This window comes from Pecten maximus, chromosome 3 (assembly GCF_902652985.1).
Source record: "Pecten maximus chromosome 3, xPecMax1.1, whole genome shotgun sequence".
NCBI lineage: Eukaryota > Metazoa > Mollusca > Bivalvia > Pectinida > Pectinidae > Pecten > Pecten maximus.
The window spans coordinates 25381744-25404267 of record NC_047017.1 but is presented as its reverse complement, the minus strand read 5'-3'; the positions used below and the strand labels follow the sequence as shown (position 1 = coordinate 25404267).

General features: G+C 36.6%; 1 protein-coding gene across 1 annotated transcript; it reads right to left on the bottom strand.

The window, feature by feature from the left end:
• Positions 1-1026: 1026 nt before the first annotated feature.
• Positions 1027-22002, bottom strand: LOC117322680 (mucin-like protein). The gene is made up of 16 exons (XM_033877618.1): positions 21808-22002; positions 16408-16701; positions 15782-15919; positions 14462-14624; positions 11906-11972; positions 11322-11590; positions 10350-10493; positions 9481-9639; positions 8742-8894; positions 7552-7800; positions 6889-7065; positions 6392-6565; positions 5510-5683; positions 4173-4346; positions 2994-3167; positions 1027-1250 (listed from the first exon to the last, which is right to left on the bottom strand). The coding sequence occupies exons 1-16, from the start codon at positions 22000-22002 to the stop codon at positions 1027-1029; spliced, it is 2928 nt and encodes a 975-aa protein (XP_033733509.1).
• Between the last annotated feature and the right edge of the window lie 522 nt (positions 22003-22524).

Sequence of the window (22524 nt, the reverse complement as noted above, 5' to 3'; positions counted from 1 at the left end):
AATTATGTATGATATCAAGATTAGTTTCAAAAGAAACACGACTATTTCACGGATTGTGAACCAAATTTTATTGTATGTAAACGTGTTTAATCTGTCCAACAGGTGTTCATAATGATGACTGATGCCCTTTAATTAACTTCATTATCACCGAGCAAATGAACACGTATTTAGCTCATCGTGTATAAACGGTTGGTCTGCAGCATCCTTGAATGGAGTGTTAAATTCTTTTGTAGAAATGAAAAGATTCGGTCCATATTTGGTCTTTGGTGAAGGGAAACAATTTGAATAAAGCGGTAAAGCGGTGGGTCTGGATTCCCAAGCGCCTGTGGGGTGGGAAAATGTATCTAATTCTTTTAAATTCTTCTTTAGGAATTGAATGATTGGTCCATATTTGGTCTGAAACATTCTTTGGAGTAGCAGAACCAATTTTGTATGAACACTGTTTCCGGTCCCCAACGGACTTGAAGGTCGGGACCCAGTAGGAGATCAGAAATAGCAACTCCTTCAAAATCCTACTCATTCTGTACAGATGTAAGGACTTGATCTATACTTGGTCTGAAGTATCCCTGGGTAAAGATGAACCAATTTGTATAAAAACTGTAGGTCTGCCCCCTGGTTTGTTTTGGTTTGTTTTTGTTTAACGCCCTATTAACAGCCAGGGTACCTGATAAGTGGGACCAATAAGTGATATATAGATATCTTCTTTTAATTCTTTATTCTTACAAAGTATTCTTTTCTGGTAAATATTTTTCATATAACCTGTATATGATATTGTTTCATTACTTTCTTTCCAAACTAATAGTTCTAATCCGATCACTGGGGTTCGGTTCTTTCCCACAAGCCTCCCATAAATACAATATTATTTTACTATACAGAATGAAAAACGTTGATTTAAAACTCTATTAAAACAATTTAATACAAATTTAAATACATCAATGTTTCATATTGCAATCAATTATTATGGAATGGCGTTCCGTTCATATTCATCGCGACATGAAACTACTAACAAAAGGAGTACACCATTATTTAGTTTTCAGTTATTCGCTGACAGTGTAATTGTGTTACAGTGTTTGCTTTCATTTGCTTGTCACACTCCAGAACATACGAGAAGGTAGCTGAAGCTTTGCGTTTTCTGCGACGGTTCTTGGTGACTACTATGATGACCACCACACATGTCACGCTTATTGCGGCTGTGATCCCGCCTATGACACCGCCTATTATTCCGCCTACTCTCACGGAACGACTGGAGACTGTAACGAAAATATACCAGCATAACATCAGTAGGTTTTATGGAAGTGGTTCAGAGAGAAGTTCTAAATGGAGTAACTCCTCACAATATGAACCATTCATATGTATTTGTTCAATAAGTTTCTTTGGAAGTGGCACGTACTCAATGAATGATGGATGTCGTGATTACTTTCGGATATATCAACGTTATTTAAACCGCTTGCATATTTAGCACACACGTATTTCTGTTGTATAAAATCATCCCCCGAGCAGTATAATATGTTGAAGAAAAAAAACCTCTAAATAATTTGATGCTCGTTTCTAATCATCTAGATAAACAAAGTTGTGAAAAAAAGTGAATGATTAATCAAAAATATGAAAACATCCATCGTCGGATGCCCACGGTTGATTGCACTACGCTACACTACACTTATCATCCGATGATGTGAAATACCAAATTGCGACGGACACAAAATTTAAAACAACATGTTTTGACAAAAAGTAACATTTCCCGACACCAAAATATTCCATTCAACGACAGTGTGTCTGTAACCCATTGAAATATATTATTGAATAAAGCATTAAATCTAGCATTACTACAAAGATGTGAATCAACTACGGAACGATCAAAACATGTATTATGTTATTGGTTTTACCTGAATTTAGGTGACACGCCATTCCTTCATGTGACCACCTGCCGTCTGCCATACAGAGAGTTTCAGTGTTGTTCCCACTAAGTGTTCTCCCTTCCAGACATCCAAGTTCAACCATTGTGCCGTAATAACAGTATGTATTTATGTCTGTGCCATTGCTTTCGGTAGTGCAATTAGAGTCAATCCCAGTCCCCACGTAGCCGTCATTTTCTGCGGTAGGTAGCCGGCATCGTACTGTCAAAACATAACTTTAAATAACACACATACCACATATACTGTTTACTCTAAAGGGTTGTACAAAAGGCGCAAAATATTAACATATTTCAATAAAATTGAGATACAGCACAGCAAAGACTGAATGTAACTACAACGTACAGCTGTTTTGTCTTTCTATGAGTCTTCAGTGTTGCTTTCGGCCTAAACGATATTTATTTTCTGATTCTTTTAATTTGACGATACTCGGTAAAAAGAGAGTTTTGATTTGAATCGCACATAGGTAAAGATATCAAACGTTATATTAAAACTATTATTTGAATATGTTTTCAGGAAATCAGTAAAACATTTTTGTTATATCAGAATATTAACCACAGACACCGACACAAAACGGTAACTTAATTGTCAGCAGCATCCTGGACACTCTGGGGGTTACGTTCACTTTCCCTGATTAACAGAAGGGGCTGTGTTATCTACCTTATCAAATTCTCTAACCAGTTCGATCCTATGATCGTTATGTTTATTAGACACTGGGAAAAATAGTTTTGGCATGTCGGGGTCATAGAAAATCTTCCATGACTCTATGATTAAAAGTGGTTGCATATAGACAGGTAAGTGGGTGGCATGATCACTGTACCTCAATGATAACCCTGATTTCTATTTTAATTCATTTGTGATTTTACAACCGATTTCATTGGTCGATCATACGATCATTTATTCGCGATATATTGTGTTTGAATGAAATGAGTCAATCAAAAGTTTGGACAACTCATCACGAATAATTTTAATGACGTAACACTTATTAAGATTCCCCGCTATTCCACTACATTTGTCTTTCTGCGATACCAAGCAGTAAATACAGATTTACATTTCTTGCTTTCTAACGATTTGCCGACCTACCACGTTCACATGTCTGATTGTTGACACCCCAATTTCCAACGTGAACACAGCTGACGTTTCCTGGGCCACTAGGTTGTCTCCCTTCTTCACACTGCAGAAAGGCTATATGGCCAAACGTTGTCCCGTTACTTATCCACTGTCCATATGTCACCGGCGGCAAATCTCCACAATCAACTGAAAGATAATTAACATCATTGGATTAAATAATACACGGGTACATATATATATGTCTCGAATACATGTATGAATTTATTAACGAATTTACTTTGCTTCATGAGATCAATTCGTTTCATATAATCAAACAAAACTATACCTGTTGAACACTGAATGCCTTTGAAAACGTTTTGCATCACGACTCCCATCATAAGATACCCACGGTTGATCGCACTGCGTAACGCTACACTTATCACCCTCGGGTCGACTCCGTGAAAACTAGAGGCTATTTGATTGGCTCCGTCATATTTTCCTATCGGAACTCAGCCAGTCAGATTGAAGGTAACATACATTTTATAGAAGCTGCATATCAACAACAATGGCGGCGAGTGATCTCGAAAAAGTGTCTCAGAAAGTTAATATCAATAGGTTTAAACCATTTCAGAATATTATTGATACCTTTTTGTCTTACAAAAATAAAAAAACTATCATTTAAAAGAAGCCATGGTGACAGAAAAAGCCGTAAATTTTCACCAGGTCGTTGCTCAATTTCGTTGCTCTGTTTAGCTTACTGACACACTTATTACATGGGCTATTCATAGCATATCCAAAACATTGCCATACTAGGTTATACTCGTTAAAACACTCAGGACCTGTTCTTACACACTATATGTTTATCACAGAATCTAGACGCATTCACGGGCGCAGCCATTTGTTACATGTACTTTTGAATATTTCCCCCTATCAACTGAAGAATTCTTATTCTGAAAGCGTTATATTGTTTTGTTTATTTTTTTAATAGAGTTGCGTCGATGAAACGATTTTTTCACAGAGTTGCTAACGGGTTATAAATGTAGTGCAATCAATCGTGGGTACCCGAGGGTGACTCTGGAAACGGTAATTTATACCTTAGATTGATAGTCATCCTTTTCAATACAATAACGGGAATTAAGACCCAGACAATACTTAAATTACATAATCACATACTTTTCATATTCCTTTCAACCTAATATTTGTACCACATACCATCAACACATCTTTGTCCGGTACTTGACCACTCGCCATGAGCTGTGCAGTTGACCGTTTCATTTCCTATCAGAATAGTTCCGGTCTTACAAATCAGATGGTATAGAGATCCATATATGTAATCTCCGCCAGTCCACAGTCCATTTACCACGTGATTTGGTGGTCCACAGTTGACTGTAAAGGATTTTAATGAGAGGACTTTTATAAAATGTTCTGAATAATTAGAACTCAACAACAAACAAACATTAAATAGGCATAAACTAATTCAAAAGGGAGGAAAAAAATAACAAAAAACAAAATAGGACAGATTCAACACAGCTTTTAGCAGTCCTCAGCAACCGTTACAAGATGATATTATAGTACAGGTTCCACTAAGAAACAATAGATTATGATAGTCTGTGTCATTACGTATTAGGATAAACTCGTACCCAGATCACATGCGAGTGAGCTGATATCAGTCCTCAGCAATATTTACGGGATGACGGGATGATATATAGTACATATTCCACCCTGATACACTAGATTATGATAGACTGTGTCATTACGTATTAGGATAAACTCGTACCCAGATCACATGTTACAGAGCTGATATTCCATTCTCCACTTAGTCCACAGGTGAAGTTCGAAACACCGCTGGGTTGTCTCCCTTCATCGCACACTAGTTCAGCTGTGTGTCCAAATAATGTTACATTGCCAACCAAATGACCATGAGTCACCAAAGGCAAATGTCCGCAATCAACTAAAAAATGTGGGTTTGATCAACAACATGAATTACGAATGGATTGATAGTTGACAGGAATTTGTCAATTAAATGACCAATCGAATAGTTGGTATCATTGTGAAAAGAGATTAAGTACGTATAACGTCCAAATTGCGCCCTCTATAACAGGAAATATGTATCGGTACATTTATTTCCAACTATTTCGAATTTTTGCGGTACAAACCATCATGGATACCTAAAACAAGCATATTGTACAAACGCATTTATGTGGTAAACCAAATTTTCGTCCACAGTTGGATATTATCGCTGCATGGTTTCCAGACTGACTATTCATTAGTGGTGTTATTGGGGTTTCAGTTAGTTATTATTGTACCAGCGACCCTTACCTTTGGTTTCGTTTTTTTTATCTTTTACATTATGCGATCGCTTTCCTGCACTTTCGGTACGACGGAGAAGAATGTAAATCTAGTACCATCTTTTCTTATAATGTTACAGCATGAACTTGACAACCACTAAGACTTATCTTCCAGTATACAATTTTCTATAAGTTAATATATTTCATCATATTCAATATCATGCAATGCTAGTTTACACCAATGAGATATTATTTACATACTGGTAGTACAAGTTTGTGTGCCAATTCCCCACGTTCCAGTGACCCCACAATGGACATTTGTGCTACCCACAGACTCTGTCCCCTCATCACATTCCAAGATGGCTGTATGTCCAAAGGTTGTTCCATTGCTGACCCATCGCCCATTTTGGAAGGACGGAAGTGGACCACAATCAACTTCAAATACGAACAGACAGGCTATTATTGTTAATAGAACTTTGAATGAGTCTCACTCAAAGACGGGGATATGTGGTTTGCTGGTCAGGAGACCAGCCGAGTTGATATCCCTGTCTACGGAGTAGACTTATGTTTGATACATTTTCTCACATGGTTACAAATCAAATACTTTCAGTCGGAATAAATTTTGGTCTATTTCATTAGCCATAAAATAAAACTTCTGGGTTTGAGAATTAAAGGGGTTATTCTCCATTCAAAACTATTGTATGATGGCTGGAAACCAATACAATTGTGTTCTTTCAAAAAGTCATTATGATTACGACATATTGCATTCCAACTGTCTCGTATCTCATTGCACACCTGCAAAGATTGTTGGACAGCTTGCACTATGGGGGCTTTTGAACCGGGGCGAAAAAGGCGCTGTATTTAGCGAGTTGTGTTGTTTTGTTTTGGTACATACAGCGGATTTTCATTTTTCCGACCAAAAAGGCGTTGGTGGTAAAAGAGCGTCATTTCAATAAAATTACGAAACAACCAAAAAGTGCCGCATGTATCATAAAAAAGTAAAATGAGCAACTCTAGGGAAAAATCGATAAATAAATAAATAAATAAATAAATAGGATTAATAATAAAAACACCATTTTGATCAGAAAAGGCAAAAAAGGTTTTAATCATAAACATATTAAACGGTTCGTTTTGGTGTATTACCTTTAACGCAGGTTTGTCCATTGGGATTCCACATGCCGACTTCATCACATGTCGTCACACCTGATCCGTTCAAATTTGACCCGACATCACATTGCAGAGTCGCAATGGCTCCCATCGTGTAGTTTGATGCCAACCATTGTCCAGATGGAATGTGGGGAAGTGCTTCGCAACGAACTGAAGGCCAAGTACGATAATTAAAAGCATCTTGTGATTTCATTATATTCACTTTCATTTCATAATTGATATTTAAAAAAAAACTTTAATGAATATCATTTATAATCATTTCTAAGCTTGGAATGTGAGGATATTTAACTGTAGGTTGGTTATGTTACGGACACTGGTATGTTAACCTGGGTATTGTTCTTGTCACGTGGGCGTGTTAACATATATGCGTCTGTGACAGGTCAAACAGAAGTGACCTCTCACGTTGATTAAAGAATCATCGTGAACATGCATTATTATATCAACTATAGAAATAGTTCAAACTTTTATCATACTTTCTATGCACTCCACACTGATGTGTCTCCATGTCCCGTCTGCTGTACAGGATATGACGTCAGAAGTGTTAGGTCGTCTGCCCTCCTCACAAATGAGAACAGCAGTGGAATTCACGACTAAGCCGGTACTATTCCAGTAACCATATGCGACATCGAGAGGCCGATCACATACAATAACTGTAACGATATCATCAAAATACGATCGATTGAGATAGTAATATCCACCCGGAAATAAAGTTAGTATGGCGGAAATAACATTTTCCTATAAATAATCGTTAACCTAAAACTAATAGTACATTATTTTTGTTGTGAAGTTGTAAACCTTCAAAATATCTACAAAAACTCATATTTTACAACTATGTATTTTACGAACAGTTAGGCACACACATTATTGAGTGGATCTAAATGAGTATTTAGTATTTCAATGACTACAACTTAAACAATGGTTTAAATAATCACATGGTGCTCATTAAATCATATCACCAATTTCTCGTACGTAGTTTAAACACGCTTCTTTGGTTGGTGCTGCATAAATTCAATTTACGTTCATTTGTCTATCCATGCGGATAATTTAGATAAAAGATACAAAATCCATATACATGTATTATAATGTACATGTATATGCAAAAGAGATTATTTTTTAAGATCTGGTTTTTATCTTACCTGGTTTTGCTTGTAGCTGTATGCTTTTGAATGTCTGAGAAGCAGCCCTTGTTGCACCTGCAATATCCGCCCGTCCGGTGGCGTGGTAGTCGTAAAGACAAAATTCATCATGACCACATATATTCCGTGCTTCTGGTGCGATCGTTTGAACAGGCGTTTGGAACAAAGGAGTAAAAGCCACGTTCTGGAATGTTGAGTAGGACTTACCGATAGGGTATGTGAACAGGGAATTATGTCTGCGTACTCTCCCTAAAAACGAATCAAACTGTTAAATACTCATCAAATGCACTGTGTAGTTCAGTAGGTTTTTAGAAATCGTTTCGAAACACTTTCCTGTGTTAAACAAGTGAACAGAAAAATAGTTGGTCATTTATAAACATATTCTTGTCATTTTCAGGATTGAAGCATTCAAACCAAACATATAGAATCATTGTTCTAGACATTCAATGAATATCACATATGTATTCAGGATAATATTAGGCGGTTTGTTATGTGATTGTGGTATCTTAAGTTAAAAGAACAAAAGACACACAAGACTAATAAGAAATTTACACGTCAACCCGAACTTCAGGTGTATATCCCTCGCGGTGCTGTTCCGGGAGATAACATGTCCATCTTGTGTGGTTAGGTCATCCTCGGGATCACCGTTGTAGTTTCCCAGAAGTCCTGTGATGTTTCCTGTAGCAATAACATTGAAATCGTACCGGTCATCAGATCTTGTATACAAATAAACTCAGGATGGCAGTATCGTCTTTGATAGGATTGATGGTTCCACTTATATCTGACTGTTATAAGAGTCAATATCATCGAATGACATAAATAAATCGCGCGTTCAAAATATAGACAAAAGTGAAGTCTTTTTACGTGTAGTTATATATGTAGTGGTACAGAGATACAGCGATGTTATATTAAGTGCTTATGATTAATGTCACCGTTTCCTGTTACATGTACTTCAAAAATGCTAAAATTCTCTTCAATTTGTAAGCTTACAGTAATAAAATCCCACGATGGAATTAAGTAAGGTATCGAGAATTTTTATTTTAATTCTGTTTGACGTATATGTACATTCTTCCTACGTTGAGATCTATTGCTATTTTTCTAGCTCTTTATCTGGATTATCATACACAAACATCGTTGAAGCGTCCTGAAGGACACGAACTGTATGGTTTAATTTCATTTACAGTGTGTACCTCGTAAGCTGTCCGACCCCGATACGATGATGACATTGAGAAATGAACGATAGGCCAGAATGCGAAATGCCAGGATGGGCTCAGTGAAGATAACGGTGATCTGTTTTAATGATCCGTCTGTGTTGTTCCGTTCGGTCATCCTTGTTGAAACACCTAAGATGGAAGGAATGCTAATTGTTTATAATAACTTATACTTCTATATATGTCTTCGTATCCGCTATAGTCTTTTTTCCACATAAAATTGGTCTAACACAACAGTAAGTATACAAATGTATGATTAATGACAACATTTATGTCCACTTAATGGCTTAAAATCAATAACATTGCTATCGCACCACACGAAGAGATTTCATTCGCAGTAAGTATCCATTAAGAAGCATAATCAACTGTGAATATTTTCATTTCTAGTTTCGTATATATTATATACGCTATTGTCCATCATTAAATGGGACCGCGGTGGCCGAGCGGTTAAGGTGTGCCGACACTTTATCACTAGCCCTCCACCTCTGGGTTGCGAGTTCGAAACCGACGTGGGACAGCTGCCAGGTACTGACAGTAGGCCGGTGGTTTTTCTCCGGGTACTCCGGCTTTCCTCCACCTCCTAAACCTGGCACGTCCTTAATTGACCTTGGCTGTTAATAGGACTTTAAACAAAACAAACCAAACCAAACCATCATTAAATCAAATATGGAATGTTACATCTAAAATTGCGATACTCTGACCGCGCATATTGTATTACCATTGAAGTGTAGAGATCTGTAATTGATAAAGTCCACTATTTCACCATTTACCAGGACATCGGCCACCCTGATGGAATTCAGCCGGACCTCTACCGTATTTGGCATGCTGAATCGTTTCGCTGAGAAAGAGGTTATCACACTCGCCTGTCGCAAAGAGCCTAGAAAATATATACAAGAATGCTTTTTAATCATATGGTGACGAAATTCTGGAAGGTATCCTATTGTATGCTGAAAGGTATCCAACAGTATTCTGAAAAAAATATCCTATTTTATTCTGAAAGGTATCTTACAGTATTCTGAAAGGTTTCCAACTTTATTCTGAAAGGTATCAAACAGTACAATGAAAAGTATCCTATGGTATTCTGAAAGGTATTCAACAGTATTCTTAAAGGTATTCTACTGTATTCTGAAAGGTATCCTTCAGTATTCCAAAAGGTATCCCACAGTATTCCAAAAGGTATCCCACAGTATTCCAAAAGGTATAACTTTTTGAGTATTCCAAAAGGTATCCCACAGTATTCCAAAAGGTATAACTTTTTGAGTATTCCAAAAGGTATCCTAGAGTACTCCAAAAGGTATCCTAGAGTACTCCAAAAGGTAAACTAAAGTATTCTAAAAGTCATGCTTAATCAAGATGCATCACACTGAAAGGTATATATGTATATCTTAAATGTAATAACATTTTGAAAGAGATATTATAACACTCTGAACGATACCTTACGCTTTATGTAAAAGTACGCTACAATGCACTGACGGCAATGAAAAGGAAACGTCCGACATTTCATTTGTTCGCGAAAACATACATCTCTCGTCAAAAAGTTAAGTGAAAAATGACACAAGGTTAAGGACAGTTCGGTGTAATGTTTACCATCCGGACCAGCCACCTGTTCCATTCGGACTTGAGCGGAGAATGCGTCACTGATGCGTTTTAGCAGTATGAATTCTCCAACGCCATTGAAGGTGTATGACAACCCATCCAGTGTGGTGAAGTGGGAATCACCATTCAGTCGTGCTATTCATGAAAGGGATGAGAACGGAGTTCAAATCTTCATTTAGTTACACGATAATACAGTGTAGTAAGACATTGCTGCTTAATCTTTCACGTTAAATACCACACAATATGAATACCATATCAAATAGTAAAACGTTACATTCACAGACAAATAAAATCTGATTATTCCATGAGAATAACGCGATCAATCTTATTACGTTAAATTTCGTTACAATTAAAATATTTATTAAGCATTGATGTCATTTTTTTTTAGTTTCATCGGGGTATGAAACAAATTTTGTTTGCAAACTGTATGAATCCGCGTAGCGGATTCTTACAGAAGTTTGCAAACAAAATTTGTTTCATACCCCGATGAAACTAAAAAAAAATTGACATCAACGCTTATAATTAATTTTTGAAAATGATTTCCTAATTTAAAACATCTTTTATGTACAATTTTACTGGTTTTAAATGGGATTCTTTTTCTCAAATCAATACGCAACGTCAATAGTCGTATTGTGACATCACATTTTTTGCGCCATTCTCGGAATTTCTTTCATAGAAGAATGAAAAGAATTTTTCGACCAATCACATTTGAGTATTTACCATGAAAACAAAGAAAAGTTAATTATTTGTTGATGAAAGAAGTCTCTAGTTGCATATTCTTGCAGTCAGCTAACAAACGTCGAGATACATTTTTGTAATTATAAACAGTAGCAGGAATATACCACCATATTTCTTTTATACATTTAACTTCTTTCCCTAAAATAGAAACTGTATTCATTTGTATCTCTACATACATGCACAGACTATATTGTTTTTTCTTGGTACTATGACAGCTATGCTTACCTGGCCTTATGGGTTGATAGTTTTTACAGTCACCCTGTGGACGTTGTTGTAGTAGCCGGGCACACAGAGCTAGTCCTGCAGTATCCCGTATGTACTTACAACAATGGAAGTAAGGTGACGTGTCAAATACTAGAGTAGATAAATAAGGGACGCTGCCAGGTCCCCCAAAGTAGTGGAATCGGTGTGCAGTGCCTCCCCCGGACACAGACTTGGCATCCATAAGGTTACCCAGGTAATCGTAACAACACAGACGACCTGATCCATTAGGTCTGAAAGAGAATAAAATCATATAAAGCATATTAAGCTGAAGATGCGAGTAAATTAATGTTTATCTGTTAGATTTAGTTTGGTGTGTTCAATCCTGATATGGTTTTGCAAGGACGTTTAACTCCAGCAAACAACGCTAACAAATTGCGGATTTTTTTTTCTTGCCGAATTAGGTAACGTGAATGAATGCAAGACGAGGTATCTTAATGCTCAGTAACTTTACGTTTATTTAGAATTAAATCTTATCATGCAGGAGACATAAGCTTATTTTTCAGCAGAAAGCCATTATTGTCTAAAAAGGTACTTAAGTTTTCTACCCTGGATTGTTGAGTCGGTAACACTGTCGGGCGTCTGCCTGCTGACAGTTCCGGGAGGTACGATAATCTAAATGATCAAGATATTTTATGTCTTCACAAAGTGGATCTCGATGGAATCTCGCAACGTCGATCTCAATTTGCTCCGCCCTGCATGGACATGTATGGATATGAAGGTCCGTCAAGGGAGGCAACTTTATATCAGAGTTAAGTTGTCTTTGACACGTGTCTTTGGCTTCTTCCTGTCCATTTATTGTATCCATGTTTGGTTTTACAACAAACGCGTCTGACCAGACGCTGTGATGTAATCTGTGTAAGGCAACATACAATGTAATAGATTTCTAGTGAGTCTTGGATAAATGAACAATGCTGTAAGATAGATGAAATTAATATACTGTTAAAGAATCGGTATCATAAATGTACTCCAGTTCAATAGCTACAGCACAAGGATGGAAAAGAAACAATTTTGTTTTGTATTCTGCTAGGGTAAGTTACAGTAGTTGATATAACTTATGGGGATACACAAAGACATGTCCATCATATATCTCTTGCTTACAATACCTGCCTTATAGAATATTGTAAGATATCACATATCACACAAAAAAGCTAAGGACGCAAATGTAGGATTTTTTTTAAATTTTGGTCCTATTTATGTATATAACTTATGAATTATATAATTATATAGTCATTACATGTCACAGCGAGGTATGATATATAAACTACATGCCATAACTGACATGTTTTGTAATGTCGTAGGACCATGTGTGATAACAATATTAACGTCATAGATAAACAACATCGTGACATGATTGTATTATTATTGGAAAACATACCATCTGAGTCAAAATGAGCATGTGAGAGTTTCCTCCTATTGTCTTATAAATAGGAGTTGTGTGATAAATAGAATACAGAAACTGGCTCTGGTGTATATTTTTTTTGCTAGAACATTAATCACCGGCGTACCAATATTAACTATGTGATGTGGCTTACTACTTACGCCACATTATTTCCAACTTCTGTCATCTTGAGAATTACAACAGTTGTTCTAACGTCCAATATAAACGAGGCCGAGGCAGCACTGATTATTACAGAGGATGCCAATGTTTTCTCGAGGATTAGGTCGTGGCTGTCCTGCGTCGTTTGACTATGCAAGATATAGATCATCATATAATCATTAAATTATGGTGAACTTTTAAATGTTTCTTTCGATTAAGGCGGGAAAGAACATTTGAAAACCAAAAAGGAATTGCTATCAAGCCGCAAATCCTTTTCACTAGAACATCATGTTTTCCTTTTTTAAGTTTTAGCTTGCCATTTAAATGCATTGCTATGATATTTTGTGGTCCAAATGACACAGTTCTGCAAGCGAATATATTAACATATTGCTTTAGCGTACGATTTTGTCCTCGTGTGTTATGGTCTTTTTCATATGAATAAGAGCTAAGAGTAACTTACAAAATTTAATACAATTTTAGCAATATATAAAACAAATCAAAGCTGATTTTATTAAAGCACATGCACACAATGTAAAATATAAAAAGGAAACATATATCATACCTCGATGGTGTAAACTTCTATATTAGCACGACTTTCTGTGAAGGGCAAGCTATCAGGAGTCCACTGAACGGTCACTCTTTTATCTCGGGCCCAGATACCAACCAAGACTCGAACCAATCCAGGCTCGCTAATTAAAGGGTTAACTGGTATGATGAATGTATAAGAAAAATAACGTCAGTATAAGTCAACATTTCAACAATAAAATTAGTTTAACAATGAAACAGAAATGAGTCTTCGATGTAATAGGTTTAACAATGGAATAAGTTTAAAAATGGGAGTCATTTTAACAAGAGAATAATTATAAAAATGGGAGTCATTTTAACAAGAGAATAATTATAAAAATGGAATAATTGTAACAATGTAATAAGTTTAACAATGGAAAAGTTTGACAATGGAGTCATCACTCACCAACAGTGCAGCGCCCTGTGTAACGGAAAGTCTGTCCGCGTGAAGAAGTAATATGGAGGACAATATCGATGACTCCAGTGACGTAAAATGATGGTGTGAGACACCTTACACTGAACTCTGACCTCCTAACACACGATTGGCTGTCGTTGTTGGGGAAGATGATATGCACGGTGTCATTCGCGGAAAAACAGGGACCAGATACCGTGATCTCCTGGCTTCCATACATAGTGATGTAAAAGGGATTCACCTTCACATTACCTGCAAATATTGTCTTCGCTTCTGTATATTACTGTACACCACACCCGCTGTCACTACTAGTAATTAAGTATAGCTTATTCCCCGGACGGTGATCAAATGTATTATATTCAACCACCATGATATATGGTTTGTCTTTTACGTAAAATACATGGTTCTCGACTGGTTATTCAAGGAAATAAAATGAAAGATGCAAGTAACAAATTAAAAAAAAAATGAAATAAAAATTTAAACTGCAAGGATATTGCAGGTAAGTCATCCGTCTACGTTGGCGTTGTATTTTAGTAAGGCATACGTTTAGTAAAAGATTTTTAATGTGTATTTTGATGTCAATCTTACCTCCAGTATTACATCCGCCGTTCTCAATGCTAGCAGTGTCAATCCGGAATACGAATTTCCCATTCGTTTTCACATTAGACATGCGAGGAAGATTGATGATAGCTGGCGTTCGGGATTCAGGTAATGCGTAAAAATTGACTCCGTCACCACCATTAAAACCGACCTGTGAATTTTACAAGCATTCAATTTATTGAAAAAGGTATATTGTAAATGAACCCAATAATTACTTCTGCTAAAACTAACCAGTGACTTCACAATCATCTGTTAAATTCATAGGCTCTATGATATTCGTGATTGAAAATGATGCCCAGTATTCAGGAAAAAGATTCTCAGGTTGATTATATGAATAAAAAGTTCCTTGCAGTAATTATTTTCACTGACGTTATCGTAATTGAAGAGATATTGACGAATAGTTTTAGTCGAATAAAAATCGAAGCTGATTATCATGCAACGCCAAAGCGCTGACATAGAATTGCTTTCTAGACATGCATAAATTCAGAGCTAACCACGTCTGTAATTTACATTAAAATGTGCTTCATGCAAATATGATCAGTCTTAATTATCATGAAACGGCGGATAAACATTTTCACTTTACTTATGATTGTTCAGAAACTTATATAACTATCTGCTAAAATCTTCCAGTGACAAATATTCCTTATGCCTATTATATAGTAATGTCCATTATTGCTATACACAGTGGTCATTCTAATTAAGATCGCACAGCCTGCTGTTATATAAACCGCCCGCGAAGCTCGAACTTCAGTTATGAAGTGAAAGACGAAAAAAGCGTCGTTTGCAAAGGTGAATGGTCCTAAAATTTATGAAGCTTTTCAAAAATGTAAATGTCATGCTTTGTCCGATTGATGTATAGATTCAATCATGTTTTTCTTTTAATAATATATCATTTTAATAAGTCGTACTTACTTTTGTTGTTTGGCAGTCCTACACATGTTTATGTTGCATTTATTTTGAGTATTTTGCTTTGAAAAGGACTTATCCTGATTGTCAGAGACTACTTCCATCAGAAATCGACTTTACTTCTATAATTGGTGGATTATTGGCATGTAGTCTATCCTCCAATGATTTAATTCAATTTCCTTCTAGGTTTTGTGAGTTTGGAGACATGTTATGATTAGATCCATCAGTTTCCTAAACAAGTTTTGCAATTCAGAACTGATGTACTTATATATAAGATTTCAACCAAACCGAAGAACAAGGTGTAGCCAAATAAGTATTTTTTTGCTAAAAACTGCAACATATTTTTGTTAGGCCGACCTGATGAGTTAATGCAATTATGCTCTTCATATATAGATTTGGTACCTGGGCTGGAGTCCCTCCCAGTCCTGTGTTCAAGTCACCATGACTGGCAGACCCCGTGGTCCACGTTACTTTAGCGTAGTTAAACACGGTGAAAGAGTGAAGGCCATTTGTAATGAGAACAGCCTGGAACGTGTTTCTCTGTAAAGATAAAGAAAACACAAGTCGACGTAGAACCACTGATGAAACTTGTAACATAATTGTATTTCAATATAAATGCTATATATTATTGTACATGTACATTCACTTGTTCTTATGGATCATAACAAGATTATTCTAAAAGATTATTTTTGAAGATAAAATCACAAATTACCAGCTGATAAGAAATCAATGATAAACCCATTTCTCATTAAACTACTTTATTTCATTGCAAAAACACAACAGAATATCAATTCAATGATTAACTTTATTTTAATAAAACTTTTATTTCATATATTGAGCAAAATACTTTTTCAAGAATGCCTCTTATATAAACTTAATCTTACGTTTGTTTCCGTTTCATAAAAGCTTTATGAAACTCGTCAGGAAATGTTTTGTTTAGTTCGACCGAAGTTTTTGCTGAAATCAGAATTTCTGAAACTCGATTCATAGATCTAAGATTTTTTTTTATATATCAACAATCAACAGACCTTAGTTCGACCGACACTTGACGCCCCGTAGAACGCTACGTTGTCCCATGTTGGTATGAATACCCAGCTGGCATGGAAGTAAAGCTGATCCGGGTTATACAAACGGATTTCATTGGTTGCTAGCTGTAGGATATCGGGAGCTGTTGTTTCGCGATACCACACGGTACCGCCATTCCGTATGTCAACGTCTGCCCAAAATGGTGACACGATGCTACGATGGTCGTTGAGTGGGAAGGGAGCTGGCGTAAATTGGTTCAATGTTTGTTGAAAGGATATTGCGCCGTTTGTATTGACCTATAACAAACATTATTTTAAAATCATCTTTTCACACCCTCTGATTGTCTAAAATAGTGTCACGTGATTCCCGATGAAAGTCATATTGACAGGCCTGGCAAAATAGTTTGGTTTGGTTTGTTTTTGTTTAACGTCCTATTAACAGCCAGGGTCATTTAAGGACGTGCCAGGTTTTGGAGGTGGAGGAAAGCTGGAGTACCCGGATAAAAACCACCAGCCTACTGTCAGTACCTGGCAACTGCCCCACGTAGGTTTCGAACTCGCAACACAGAGGTGGAGGGCTAGTGATAAAGTGTCGGGACACCTTATAACCACTAAGCCACCGCGGCCCCGTGCAAAATAATCTGGTAACTAAAGCTGGTTAACTGGGTGTTTCTAAAAATAGATTATAAATCTTGTATTATAAATTACTTCCCCTTGGTATTGTCTAATAATGTAAAATATCTTGCAGGTTTTGAAACATGACGAGTAATAACTTATCATAAGAATTGCTGTATTCAATTCGTTTTAATGAATGCATTTTGAAGGTGCCGACAAATAGTGTTTTTTATCAATCAAAAAACCGAATAGACTCATATGTATTTTTCTTCAGCAATAAAAGTTACATTCTTTACAATATTATGACCCTAGGATATTTATTGTCACTTTATTTATCTTTAAAATAAAAAAACAACAACAAGAGGCCTAGAGGGCCTGTATCGCTCACCTGGATTTAAAAATTTTGAATCCTTACCCAAAAGGATGCTACAAGTCAAATATGAGCTGTTTCAGAGAAGAAGTTGTTTATAACAATTTAGCCAATTTGACCCCTTTTGGCCCCACCTCTCAGCCCCAAGGGAGGTCGGCCCCACTATTTGTACAATTTTGAATCCCGACCCCAAAGGGATGCTCACAGTCAAATATGAGCAAAACCTATTGCTTGGTTTCAGAGGAGAAGTTGTTCATAGCAATTTAGCCAAATTGACCCCTCTTGGCCCTGCCCCTCAGGCCCCCGTGGGGTCAGCCCCATCATTTGTACAGTTTTGAATCTCCACCCCATAGTGATGCTACCAGGCAAATATGAGCAATATCCATTGCTCAGTTTCAGAGAAGAAGTCGTTTATATCAATATAGCCCAATTGACCACATTTGGCCCCACCCCACAGGCCCCTGGGGGTCAGCCCCATCATTTGTACAATTTTAAATCCACACCTAATACTGATGCTACCAGGCAAATATGAGCAATATCCATTGCTCAGTTTCAGAGAAGTCATTTATATCAATATAGCCAAATTGACCACATTTGGCCCCGCCCATCAGGCCCCTGGGGGGTCAGCCCCATCATTTGTACAATTTTGAATCCCCACCTTATAGTGATGCGACCAGGCAAATATGAGCAATATCCATTGCTCAGTTTCAGAGAAGAAGTCGTTTATATCAATATAGCCAAATTGACCACATTTGGCCCCGCCCCTTAGGCCCCTGGGGGGTCAGCCCACTCATTTGTACAATATTTAACCCCACCCCATAGTGATGCTACCAGGCAAACATGAGTAATATCCTTTGCTTGGTTTTAGAGAAGAAGTCGTTGATACTAATAGAGCCAAATTGACCCCTTTCGGCCCCACCCCTCAGACCCCTTAACTCTTTCCGTACTTTGTGTTCTTTCCGGATTCCGTACCGGAAGTAGTTATTAGGCTCGCCCCCGGAAGTTTAAACAAAATGGCAGACTACATGTGCATTTTTGGTGTGTTGTTATTTTAACAGAAAGGTTAGTGTTATCTTTGTACATGATTAAGAAATATTTAACAAAATAATATCTAGATCAGATTTATCACATTGAAACGTCCTAGACTCTGATATCTAAAATGCAAATGTAGCAAGCCGCCATATTGTTTACATTAAGAACATATTGAGAAAATATGAACTATTACTCTACCGAAAAAAACACGTAAAACAAACGAAATAAATATTATTTAACAACCAAAGTGTTTGTTTCAAAAGCTTTGAACACATTTTATAAATCATTGCATTTGGTAACTGTATTTATCGGTTGATGCTGTCAAAAAAGCAACACTTTAAAAACGTCAACTTAGTCTGTCGACTATAGTCGACAGCGGGGAAGACGGAACACATTTTTATGTCGACTATAGTCGACAACGGGGAAGAGGGAGCACATTTTTATGTCGACTATAGTCGACAACGGTACTGAAAGAGTTAAGGGTCGGCCCCACCATTTGTACAATTTTGAGTCCCCACCCCATAGGGATGCTTCTGACCAAATTTGGTCAAATTCTGATCAGTGGTTATGAAGAAGAAGTTAATTGTTGACGGACGGACGCTACGGTATGGCATAAGCTCACCTTGGTCCTTCGGACCAGGTGAGCTGATAAAAATGAGTAATTGCGTCCCGAAGGAATTCCATTTCGCTCCGTCTCCATACTGAATGAAATACCTGATTGAGCATGTGTCGAAAACAGAAATACAAACGATCGCTCTTAGAAGCGAGGAAGGCCACTTGTTAACATCTCCAGAAACGAAGGAGTGTAATTTAGATAATGAACATTATGAACCGAATAAGGGAAGGATTTTAATCGGAGACTGCATAGACAGGTGGAAATGTATTTATATTAAATAACAACATTTTCACCACATCAAATATGCATTTCCTTCATAACCTTCATAAGGAAATTGTCAAAAAGAGGACGTTGTTTGAATACATTTCTGTACAGTTGATCAGAACAGTAACAGATTTCTTCAAACATATACCCAAAACTGACAGTTCAAAGTTCCTGATTTAAATAAATAATCCAAGGATCTTTAGTTTCCAACTTGTCATCATAACATGCTTTGAGTAAAAAATTATCTGGACGCTTTAATTTCAACCAATATTTAAAAATTCTTGATTTAATATGTACAAAGGAAATCCTCAAAGTTCGATGCACAAAAAACCCATGTATCGTCTTAGAAACAAAATATTCAGCTCTGTGATTACGTACTATCTAATTAAATTACATCAGGATGAGACAACAGTATTTTAAACTACTGCATTTTTATCAAATCTTTATCTTGCAAATTTAAGAAATGGATATTTTTATGTTAACATTATGTCAGGAAAGGGTAAAACGTGCTCTTAAAAGTTAATAAAATCTTATCAAATTATGCCAAAAATAAAATGGTTAACAAGGTTAGGAAAATTAATCACAGTAATAAGACTGCACAAATGAGGGCTGTGTGAAGTTAGCTCAACATACGACATACGACATACGACATTCAAAACTTCATATCTTGTGTTTTTACCAGCCAACGAGATAATTTTTGAATGTTCAGCGGCTCAACATACGACATACGACATTCAAATTTTGAATGTTCAGCCGCTGAACATACGACATACGACATTCAAAACTTCATATCTTGTGTTTGTACCAGCCAACGAGGTAACTTTTGAATGTTCAGCGGCTCAACATACGACATACGACATTCAGATTTTGAATGTTCAGCCGCTGATATGAAGTTTTGAATGTCGTATGTCGTATGTTCAGCGGCTGAACATTCAAAATCTGAATGTCGTATGTCGTATGTTCAGCGGCTGAACATTCAAAAGTTACCTAGTTGGCTGGTAAAAACACAAGATATGAAGTTTTGAATGTCGTATGTCGTATGTTCAGCGGCTGAACATTCAAAATCTGAATGTCGTATGTCGTATGTTCAGCGGCTGAACATTCAAAATTTGAATGTCGTATGTCGTATGTCGAGCCGCTGAACATTCAAAATCAAAATCTGAATGTCGTATGTCGTATGTTCAGCGGCTGAACATTCAAAATCTGAATGTCGTATGTCGTATGTTGAGCCGCTGAACATTCAAAAATTATCTCGTTGGCTGGTAAAAACACAAGATATGAAGTTTTGAATGTCGTATGTCGTATGTCGTATGTTGAGCTAACTTCACACAGCCACAAATGAGATCATTTTGTCACCTCCCTGTATAGTAGACCAGAGATGTATATATCACATATATGATATTTACATCTCTGAGTAGACATATAGTGTATATGCCATTGTTTGAGTTTTTAAAATTAAGAAAGAAAAAAAAAAGATGACATGTGATAATAGTAAATTACCAAGGCTATGATATTGTCCACTGGTCTACTATTTTGATTATACAATTACAGGCATGAGGTGTGGAAAGGAAATCTAAACATGTAAGATGATAAAATCAGGACATTCACTGTCATTGCTTTCAATGTTTACAAAATAATATGGGGCTCTTTGAAGTTTCCCTCTATAAATGCATATAACAAGGCAGATTCTAGCCTAGTGATACTGGTGAGGTGAACCAGATGACGCGTCGGACCACGTGACCACCTAGCTCATTAAAGTTTTTCAGCCAGCAGCAATATTCCCCTACTGGCCTAAAATAGATAAACAGCTTTGTAAGGCGAGGTGAAACCTGTGTCAGCCAACATTTATGGGGTCGGGCTAACAGAAAATGGAAAAATACCCTATGTGTCCAAAACCCTTTAATTATATGAAGACGACCTGAAAATAAACACTGAAGTACACAAAAACGGCGAAGTCATTTGTACCCGTTCTTTTTCATTATCAGGAGGAAGAATACAGGCGAGATTAACAGTATCCTGTCGATTAAATCGGTCAAGTATTATGGAGATTTTGCATGAATGGGTATGCGCTACAAAAACACTTTCTTCCGGGACAAAATCATCAACGACAAAGTTTGTCTTGTAAAACATTTAAAATGAAATGTATATGTAATACAGCCTTTATTTTACAAATAAAAAAAACAAACAAAAAAAACCCAGTTAAAGTATGGGCTTTATAGCAAGTTTCTGCTTTCCCTGGACTTCGCCTCGGGAAAAAAACATTGTCTCATGAAACCAAAAACTTGCTATATCCCTCGACCCCATAATTTAACTGTATAATAACCGTGAACAAGTCGTACATGAAATATGAATATTGACAATACACACTAACTATGATTTTATGTAGATTGACCATACTCACTCTGCACAAAATTGAACGCTATATCAGGATATTGATCATATACTCACCACATCAACATGCTACCTGATCCATGTCTGAACACTGATCATACCTACTCTTACTTACGTATAGGGAGTCGTGTTGGCTGTTGAAGAAAGGGAAGAGGGTACTGATATTGACCCTTGATGAACTCCCATCGTCATTCTTTGGGAAATCATGGTCAAGCACCGCACGGCCAAAAGGGTAAAATTCTGAATCCGGAATACAGCTAACAATGTGTAAAACAAAAGAAAGCAATATGAAAAAATACTCTGCCTCCATTGTGAAATGTCTAACAACTAAACAATAGCCATACGTGTATTACATTTAAATATAATTCGTTATTTACTTAGATAAATCAGCCGACGAGGCACTTATGTAGATAATGCACAAGAAATCACATCAGATTTCGTGGAAAAGATCATCATACCTTTTTTATCATTAATGTCATCCTCTTATCTTCATTTGTATAAATAAGTCACTTTTTTTGTGAGATAACAGATATCAGAGAAGACGAGGTTATGTTACATTGTGTTTCTAATAGTTATGATACTTGAGTTGGTAAAACAAGACACAAGTGAAATCAAATTTAGATATAAATTTATCATTAACAATTACATATATTAATGCCAAACAATAAATACATAACTATATCGTGCCGGTGTTCCCTTCGTGCTAGGGGCCAAAAGTATGGAAAAGCAGAGAGGAAGGAAAAGAAATCAAATTGTTGATAAAGTATAGAAAGAGAGGGACACAGACCCCTTAATGAAGTACACCTCTGATAAGTCAAACATTTCCTGTATT

What these genes read in the sequence shown, in the direction of transcription:
- LOC117322680 (XM_033877618.1), bottom strand. Translation starts at nt 22,002, where the DNA reads ATGGAGGCAGAGTATTTTTTCATATTGCTTTCTTTTGTTTTACACATT. An exon ending in TACCGACTCAACAATCCAGG is followed by an intron (nt 11,591 to 11,905) that starts GTAGAAAACTTA and finishes ATTCTCTTTCAG; the next exon opens with ACCTAATGGATCAGGTCGTC. An exon ending in ACAGGTGGCTGGTCCGGATG is followed by an intron (nt 9,640 to 10,349) that starts GTAAACATTACA and finishes TATATTTTCTAG; the next exon opens with GCTCTTTGCGACAGGCGAGT.